The sequence below is a fragment of the Rutilus rutilus genome (assembly GCF_951802725.1).
Source record: "Rutilus rutilus genome assembly, chromosome: 1".
Classification (NCBI taxonomy): Eukaryota; Metazoa; Chordata; class Actinopteri; order Cypriniformes; family Leuciscidae; genus Rutilus; species Rutilus rutilus.
In genome coordinates, this window is record NC_140209.1 from 57,810,556 (window position 1) to 57,820,105 (window position 9,550).

Below are 9,550 nucleotides of genomic sequence, written 5' to 3' on the forward strand. Positions count from 1 at the left end.
ACGCTCTTAAATATAGATTACAAAATTATCTCATTGGTATATGCTAAAAGATCTTGGAGAAATTATTGCCGAAACTCAAACTGGATTTATGTCCAACCGTCATATTAGTTCCAACATAAGGCTTGTTCTTGACTTATTAGACTACTCTGAAAACATTGATAATGACTCCCTTATAGTTTCTCTTGATTTTTACAAGGCTTTTGATACGGTGGAACATCATTTTTTATTTAAAGCACTTCAAACCTTTGGTTTTGGTCAAAATTTTATTTCAACAATCGAAATGTTTTATAAAAATATTGACAGTTGTGTCATACTATATCCAAACACTAGCCTACCAAAAGATTTCCAGTGCTGAGATCCGTCCGTCAAGGCTGTCCGATTTCTCCCTTTTTATTTTTGATTGTTGTCGAATTGCTCTCATTACATATTTTAAATAACCCAATAATTGAAGGTTTATCTATTTTTGGTAAGGAAATTAAACTGACCCAACTAGCTGATGATACAGCATTATTCTTAAAGGACAAACATCAGATTGAAAACGCTGTAGCATTAATAGACAAATTCTCAGCTGCTTCTGGACTAACATTGAATAAATCTAAATGCGAAATTTTATGTCTGTTTGAAACAAATGTTAAAACCATATATAATATGCCTGTTAAAAATTGTATTAGATATCTCTGTGTTTTTGTTTGTAAGAATGTTATAGAGCGCCAACGACTTAACTTCTCCCCCAAAATGAACAAATATAAAACTATATTGAACCTATGGCTTCAAAGAGACTCAATCTTAGGTAGGGTCCTTCTGACTAAAGCTGAAGGAGTTTCTAGATTTGTGTATCCAGCTGTAATGATGTGGAGGACACAGTAAGATCCAATTGCAGCTTTATTAGGGAATTTTTTTTGGATTTGGATTTGGATTTTTTTTATTAATATTAATTGGCAGAAGGCATGGCTTGTTCCTTTTAAATTTTGTGTCACAAATAAAATGAGAGAATTACATCTAAAAATACTACATAACATATACCCATCTAAGATGTACATTTCAAGATTTCTTGATATTGAAAACAAATGTACTTTTTGTAAAAATGAACTTGAAAATGTAACCCATTTGTTTTATGGTTGTTCATACAGTATTACATTTTGGAAAGAACTTGAGAATTATATATTATGTAAAACAAAACACAAAATCAACATTGAGGGGAAGAACATTATCACTTATTTTGAATACAAAGAAAAGAAACTATATACTATAGTAAACCTTTACATTTTGTTAGGCAAGTTTCATATCCATAAATGTAAATTCCAGAATTCTTCACCATCATTTAAGTTGTTTTTGATAGAGGTGGATTTTTATTTTAAGTCTCTTAAATTAATTACAAACAAGAAATGCATATCAGTAAAGAACATTCATTCAGAAATGTTTAATGGATAATATGTCACTAGAACTATTTTTGTCATGGGATACAAATCTGTCACAAATCTGTTTGTTTTTTCAACCTTTAACGTATTGTATTGTTATTATTATAACGAATGTGAACTGGAAAGACTGAAATGTTGTCGTTCAACAGCTACTGCCTGCAGCCTTTGGTTTCGCCCTAGTGGACATTTCTTGAATTACAATTTATTTTTCTCCAGTTAACCAACAAAACAACAATTAACTCACATACCATTTTGTTTAGTATTGCATAAATCATATTGATATTTTTAACCACACTACAAAAGCAGTGAAAAAATATTCACAGTTTGGTATAGACTTCTGTTTCACTGAATGTGTGAAGAGTTTTGAAGATGAGGCTTCAGTATCGACCGATGCTTGTTAGCAATAAAAAATAAAAATAAAAAACTAATGCACACATTTATTCTGATGTGTTATTTCAGTAGCAGAAGTTCAGCTATATTTATGAAAATTAAAATAAGAGTCTCTGTAACATCTCACTGTTACTGATTTATCAGCTCAATGTATTCTGGGTAAAATCTCTCTACAGTCTATTCTGAAACATCAACACAGTTTCACTGATGATCCACAATCAACATTAAACCCAGGATAGAGCGGCTGAGTGAATGTGGTCTGGACTGTGTGGATGAGGCTCATTGTGTCAGAGACGCTGTAGAAGGACAGAGTTCCTGCACTGTGATCCACATACACTCCTATTCTTCTGAGGATGGACTTTACATGAAGATCAGTGCGTTTGTTATTGTGCCAGAATGAGTAACTGGAGGAACAGCAGAACAAACTCCAGGACTGATCATTACGTCCAAACACACACTCATCACCCCATCCCTTCCTGCTGATGCTCTTATATGACACTGATATATACACATATTCACCACTGCACTCAATCTCCCAGTAACAGCGTCCACACACACTCTCTCTACACAACACCTGCCACCACTGATCAAATCTGTCTGGATGATCAGGATACGACTGTTGTGTGTTAGTGTAAGTAATCACTCTGTTCCTCTCAGACAGACTGAGGAGTTTATTCACTGTGTTCAGATCCAGAGTCAGCTGATGGGAATCTGATGGAGAGAAAACACATCAGAATCAGGAATTATGAATCTGTCTGATCTTTTAATGTATCTGAACAATGTATCATCAGTGTCTCAGTACAGCTGATCAGATATCCTGTGCAAATCATCATTTACATGATCAATTATAAAACTCTTCTATCATGTTTATTTCTCCTTCTACAGGAAGAACATGAACTTATTCAGTGAGTTTTTCTGCTTGTTTCTCAGTGACTTACATTGTAGGAAGTCGTTCCTGGTCTTGGGATTCATGTTGGTGAATGTGACTGTGGAAATAAACAGACATGAACAGTGTGAAGAGAAGTGACAAGATAAAATACATCCATTTCTAAGACGTTTCTAATCTGATATTAGATGATGCAGGACTCATTTCTGAGACCAGAAGAATCTCCAGATGCCTCATATATAAAACACACGTATCGGATTCAATCCTAAATTTCAATGGATTTCAATTTCAATATAAACATAAGTATTTATTACTTCTAAACCATCAAGGGATGTTTGTGGCTGTTCTGTAGAGTTGATGCACTTGAATTAAAGATGAACTGTGATTTATAAAGTGGGATGCGTTTAGGAAAATTATTTGTGCGCATGTTTTATAAATCATAGGAACATTTCAGAAACTGTTGTACGTTCATATTTCGGATCATTCTCCACACGTCTGTATAAACGAGGCGCAGGACTTTACCTCTATCAGAGATCTTCTTGAGCTCCTCTTTGCAGAAATCCTCCAGTTTGTCTCTCAGCTGACGGACAGATTCTCTCACGCCATCAAAAGAGGAGAGAGAACTGAAGGAAACGTCGGGTTCGTCTGTAGATTCAGGAGGTGCTGAGAGAGACTGGAAACTCTACAGAAAACAGAAATCAAAACTCATCATCTCCACACTTCAGCCAATAACCTGCACTATATCAGATCTGAGCGGCTCTTGTTGACTTCACTTCTCTTCAGTGACTCGCTTCAATCCAGCACTTTCACACAATCAGCACATTCTTCTCATATTCATCATTTAATGCTACAAACTCTAGTGTTTCACACTTACACTCCTTGTGAAAAAAAAGTACCGTATGAATGTGGTTTAGTTTATTGTTGTTATTAAATGCAAATAGCTGAGCTTTAGAGTGTTTTTTGCCCTGCTTAAGTTAGTCTCATTCTGCTCTCATGAAATGTTTCTCTGTGAGTCTCTTGCTCAAGTCCACTATGATCCAGTTCTTCTAGATCTCTGTTACCTGCAGGAACTGGATGTGATGGTGTGTGTGTGAAAGCTGCTCCAGCTCAGCGTCTCTCCTCCTCAGATCATTGATCTCCTGCTCCAGTCGCTCCAGTCGTCCTTCAGCTCGACTCACTGCAGTCTTTTCCTGATCTCTGATCCGCTGTGTCGCCTCAGAGCGGCTTCTCTCAATGGAGCGGATGATCTCAGTGAAGATCTTCTCACTGTCCTCCACTGCTGTGTGTGCAGAGCGCTGTTACACACACATCACAATCACACAGTGAGTTCAGTGAGTCCAAACTGAGACGTCTCACACTTCTCTTCTTCTCCAGACTCACCTTATGAGACTCCACAGCCTCTCTCAGCTGATGAAGATCTTTCTGTCTCTGCTGGATTCTCTGACGGATCTTCATCTGCGTCTCCTTCAGCTGTTTCTGGAGGACAAACCAATAACAGGGAATGACACATAAAACTACTGTCACACAATAAGGGTTAAAGATCTAGCATGGCAAGTTTATACTGTAGGTTCAAACCACAGATCAGTGAAGTTTGATGTTATTGACGTCATCATCTTTGATTTGGGCTCTTCGTACATGAGTTGATCAATGATTTGATTTGATTTGTGAATCAAAATTTGTCCTTTAAAAAAATAAATACTTTTAAAAGTAGCATTCCTTTAAAAAAGTTTATGTGAATAATATACTTTAAAAGAATATACTTAAGTGTGAACTGAACGTAATGTTTACAGACACGTATAGCATGTTAATTGCCATTACATGAAAATGTATTATAGTTTAAATTTATATTTAAAGCAATTAGCTGAACTTAACAGGAATTTTTAAGTACTTCATATGCAATTTCATAATTGTATTGTGTTTTAAATATAGTTAAAGTGTACTGTCATCTGTACAGAAAAGCATTTATGATAAACTAAAATATACTTTAATAATGAAGTTGTACATTAAAAATATATTAACTTTAAATGTTTCGAATAACACACTACAGTTGCAATTATAATCAAGTACTTTGGTATGTCAATCAACACATCAAAATAAGTGCACTTCTTTAAAGCATGACAAAAGAGTCACGTTGAAATATTAAAATGCACTTTAAAGTAAAACTTTTAATTTGATATTCTTTCATATTGATATAAGTGAAACAGTCATGAACATTTATTCTCTTTAAGTGCACTTAAATGGCCTTTCATTTCATTAATATTATATTTTCTGCAACTACAGTTTTTATTTTAAATATACTTTTAATTTTAAGTACACTACAAGTGCACGTTAATACAATTAATCACACTTCATTTTTAAACCCCTAGTGTTTAAGATTAATTTTATGTTTTTTATCCTTTTTGGAGCTTGTAACTTTTGTACCCCATTGACTTTCGATGTATAGAGTAAAATAGACATTCTTCAAAATATCATATTTACAATCTACAGAAGAAAGTGAGTCAAACCGGTTTGGGACAACATGAGTAAATGAGTGAGTAAATGAAGACTTTCATTTCTGCGTGATCAATCCCTCTCAGTTCATACCTGTTTCTCTGTCGTCTGTGCTGCAGTTGATACAGTTTTGTGGTTTTTATGTTCATACTCTTTACACCGCACACAAATGCATTCTTGATCAGTGACACAGAACATTTCTAGCTCTTTATCATGTTTACGGCAGATCATGTCCTGCAGTCGTCCAGTGGCATCAATCACTTTGTGTGGTTTACGAGAGTGATATTCCTCATGACGGTCTAAATGAGTTTGACAGTAAGATTCCTGACACACCAGACAGGACTTGACGGCTTTGTATTTTCTTCCAGTACAGACGTCACACTCCACGTCTCCAGATCCAGCGTAACAGTCAGCAGGAAGTTTAGTCTTCTTCAGTTTCTCCACCACTTCAGCCAGAATGGTGTTTTTAGCTAAAGCAGGTCTTGGACTGAAGGTCTGTCTGCACTGAGGGCAGCTGTAGACTCTCTTCTCATCCTCCTGATCCCAGCAGTCTGTAATACAGATCTTACAGTAACTGTGTCCACAGGGAATGGCCACTGGTTCCTTCAGGAGATCCAGACACACTGGACACGTGAACTCATTCTGATCCACTGAAATTCTGGCTTCTGCCATTTTACTGCATGAATACAGAGAGACACAAACACACAACAGCTCAACAACACTTCAGTTTCTGTTTCTCTGAACTGAGGAGCTGAAATAGTTTCCTGGTTCTGTGTTTGAGTGACGTGTGTAAAATAGGCGTGTCTGTAAAGCAGCTTCCTCGTTCACACACACACTTTACTGCTGTGTTTACTGTATGTGTCCTTCAAGTGGAGTCGAAAATATCATAATTACGAGTTCAAAGCTCATGAATGACTGAGCGAAGATTTAGGCTACTCACGAGTCACGAATGCATGTTTCTATACTGTGTCAAAGTAATGTCAATTATGTCAAAATGTACACTTCTAAGATACAGATCATGCTAGCTAACATCATGTATTCATTTAGGCAGAAACAATGAGCTCATTAACCCTTTCCCCACCAGAGACTTAAAAACAAATTGCAACTGCCAGCATTTTTATTTTATTTTATAATTTTCACAAAACTTTCATGGCCCCCAGAATATTTTGTTGAATGAATATCTGAACATACAATATATCAAAATAAATAACAGATCCTCTAGCTTTAGGCATTATTTTTTTATCAACACTTAAATGTGGGTACGTTTCATAAAAACAACATTTTAAACAAAAGCTGAGAAAATTGTGTTTGTTTTCAAAGACTACAACGTGTTGATTTTATCGCTTGTTTCTGCTTCTTGTTTTGCCTGTGTTTTGATCATAGACAGTAAAATAAAGGTTTTGATCAGGAGATTCTGTCCTCTTTCAGAAGATGTGTGATAGCGCCCCCTACCGTATAACAGTGAAAACACGGAAAACTGGAAAATTCCGTCAATGGAAAGAGTTAAAGCAACTATTACAAGTTGTGATCATAATGATTACAATATATAGAAAATTTGGCAGTTTTGTATGTTGATTCAGAGTTGGTATCATCTGATGTCCTCGCAGGGGTTGGCGTCCTCTCTTCACAAGTGTTGGATCATCTGAAATCTTCATAAGAGGCTGGATCCAAACTGGAGCTGGCGTACTCAGGATCCCGAGGTAAAAACAGAAAAGCAAATGGAAAAATAATCAGCGGAGCTTCTGTTTCAAGTAAAATATAATCATGTGCTTTTGATCTGATATAACTGGAGTATAAGGTTATGAGGTGCATTATGTGAATGATTGGATAAAGAGATGTGTCTTTAATCTAGATTTAAACTGGGAGAGTGAGTCTGAGCCCTGAACATTATCAGGAAGGCTATTCCAGAGTTTAGGAGCCAAATGTGAAAACACTCTCCCTCCTTTAGTGGACTTAGATATCAGGTACTACCAGAAGCCCAGAGTTTTGTGATATCAAAGAAAGTGATGGATATAGGGTGATAGAAGATCAGTTAAATACACAGGAGCTAAACCATTTAGGGACTTATAGGTCAGTAGCAATACTTCAGTTCAGTTCAGTTCATCTTTATTCATTTCCCGAAGGCAATTTGGTTGCAGCAAACAAGCATACACATAAAACAGGATCACACACACATACACAAAAATAGGAGAAGAGAGAAAGTACCCAATAAATACATTTACCTAGAATTTAAAAACTTCACAGCTGAGGGGACAAATGAATTTTTAAACCGATTAGTTTTACTAAGCGGAGTTCTATACCGGCTACCAGACGGAAGAAGATAGAACTCAGAATACAAGGGGTGAGAATCATCTAACAAAATGTTCTCGGCTTTACCCAAAGCCTGTCTATGGTATAACTGAGCCATAGTCATCTGCTTCCTCCCTGTTATTTTGTTTCCCTGATTTACCATCCTCTCAATACGGTTTTTATTTTTCACATTCAGAGAGTTGAACCAGCACAACAATGAAAAGGATACAACCGACTCAATATAGGATCTATAAAACATGCACATCAATGTTTTATCCACATTAAATGACCTCAGTTTCCGTAAGCAATACAATCTTTGCTGCCCCTTCTTACACAAAGAATCAGTATTTGCGGAAAACGTCAATTTACAATCTAATACAGTACCCAAATACTTGTACTGTTCAACACTCTGGATACCCGCTCCATTAATACTTATCTGCTTATCATCAATTGATTTCCCTCTCAATCTATAATCAATAGTCATCTCTTTAGTTTTCAGAACATTAAGTTTTAAAAAAGCATTCTGACACCAAACAATAAAATCCTCAACAACAGGACCATGCGTAGAATCCACCTCACTTAATAAGCTAACGATTACAGAGTCGTCAGCAAATTTTAAGATGTGCCTATTTCCAAAACTACTCTTACACGCATTAGTGTACAAAATAAATAATAAGGGAGAGAGGACGCACCCTTGAGGTGACCCAGTCGATGACACCAACCATTCAGAATAACCGTCGTTTACTTTGACTCTCTGTGTTCTCTCCACCAGGAAATCTAAAATCCAGCCTACCAAATACAAATCCAACCCAAATTCTTCAATGAGTTTGTCAATTAAAATATGTGGCTGAATAGTATTGAAGGCAGATGAAAAATAAATAAAAAGTAATTTAACAAAAGTTTTCGGCTTCTCTAAATGCTGAAATACTAAATGTAAGAGAGTTGCGACAGCATCCTCTACGCCTCGCTTATTTCTGTACGCAAATTGAAGAGGATCTAGAGAACTCTCAGTCTTGTGCATAATTTCTCTCTTAACTAATTTTTCTAAACATTTCATCACTAAGGATGTGAGCGCCACAGGTCTAAAATCATCTAATAACTGTGCATTCTGCTTTTTTGGCAATGGAATCAGAGTAGACTGCTTCCACCGTGCAGGTACTTTTTGTATTTTTAGGGACCAGGCAAAAATGTCATAAAATATTGGTCCTAACTGCTCAGCACATTCCTTGAGTAAACGACCCCCTATATTATCAGGCCCCGGTGCCTTACTGATTTTACATTGTTTAAAAACTGTTATCACATCTCCTACATCAAAGGGGACACCAACATTATCTCTGTTTATCCTACACTTATTTTTCAAATCCTCAATTTCTGATTTAAAATCATGCGTATCAAATCTCATATAAAAATGATTAAAATCCTGTGATAAAGCTGCATCTGAACTGAATCCATTCAAACTAATTCTATTATTTATTTTCCTACTATCCTGACCTGTAATTAAATGCATCCCCTCCCAAACAGAACCTAAATTTCCATTTTTCAATTTAAACTCAAGATCTTCCTTATAAACTGCTTTAGCCCTCTTTATTTCACACTTAATTTCTCTTTTTAGCATATAATGCTCTACAGTATTACCCTCTTTGAAAGCTCTATTTCTTTTTGACAGAAGAATCTTTAGTGATTTTGTAACCCACGGTTTACTGTTTGGAAATTTCTTAAACGATTTCACAGGTATTAACATGTCCTCACAAAATGTCACATAACTACAAATTTCATCTGTTACTTGATCAATGTCTGAACCAGAGTCCATAAAAACAGTCCAATCTGTACAATCCAGACACCCTTTTAAACATAACGTAGCATCTTCAGACCAGACTTTCGTCTTAATTACCTGTGCCTTTTCACGTTTCAGAACAGTTTTATATATAGGGACAAGTAAAACCATATTATGATCTGAGGTTCCCAACGGTGGTTTCCCGAATGACTTGTAAGCTCCTTTAATCGACCCATAACACAAATCCAGAATTGAATCCTTACGTGTTGGGCAGGTTACATACTGATTAAAGTGGCCCAGTGA

At 36.0% G+C, this 9,550-nt stretch overlaps 1 protein-coding gene across 1 annotated transcript; it reads right to left on the reverse strand.

Annotated features, from left to right (window-relative positions):
- Positions 1-1,334: 1,334 nt before the first annotated feature.
- Positions 1,335-5,945, reverse strand: LOC311286644 (tripartite motif-containing protein 16-like). Its single transcript, XM_084402908.1, has 6 exons — positions 5,278-5,945; positions 4,075-4,170; positions 3,756-3,989; positions 3,217-3,376; positions 2,747-2,794; positions 1,335-2,519 (listed from the first exon to the last, which is right to left on the reverse strand). Exons 1-6 carry the CDS (start codon positions 5,854-5,856, stop codon positions 1,999-2,001), a joined length of 1,638 nt encoding a protein of 545 aa, XP_084259034.1. The 5' UTR covers positions 5,857-5,945; the 3' UTR covers positions 1,335-1,998.
- Between the last annotated feature and the right edge of the window lie 3,605 nt (positions 5,946-9,550).

Bases quoted from the DNA above. Each gene is read 5' to 3' on its own strand.
- LOC311286644 (XM_084402908.1), bottom strand. From the start codon at position 5,856: ATGGCAGAAGCCAGAATTTCAGTGGATCAGAATGAGTTCACGTGTCCA. The intron at 3,990-4,074 runs GTGAGTCTGGAG...TGTGTGTAACAG, and splicing joins AGGCTGTGGAGTCTCATAAG to CGCTCTGCACACACAGCAGT. The intron at 2,795-3,216 runs GTAAAGTCCTGC...TTATTTCCACAG, and splicing joins CAAGAAGATCTCTGATAGAG to TCACATTCACCAACATGAAT.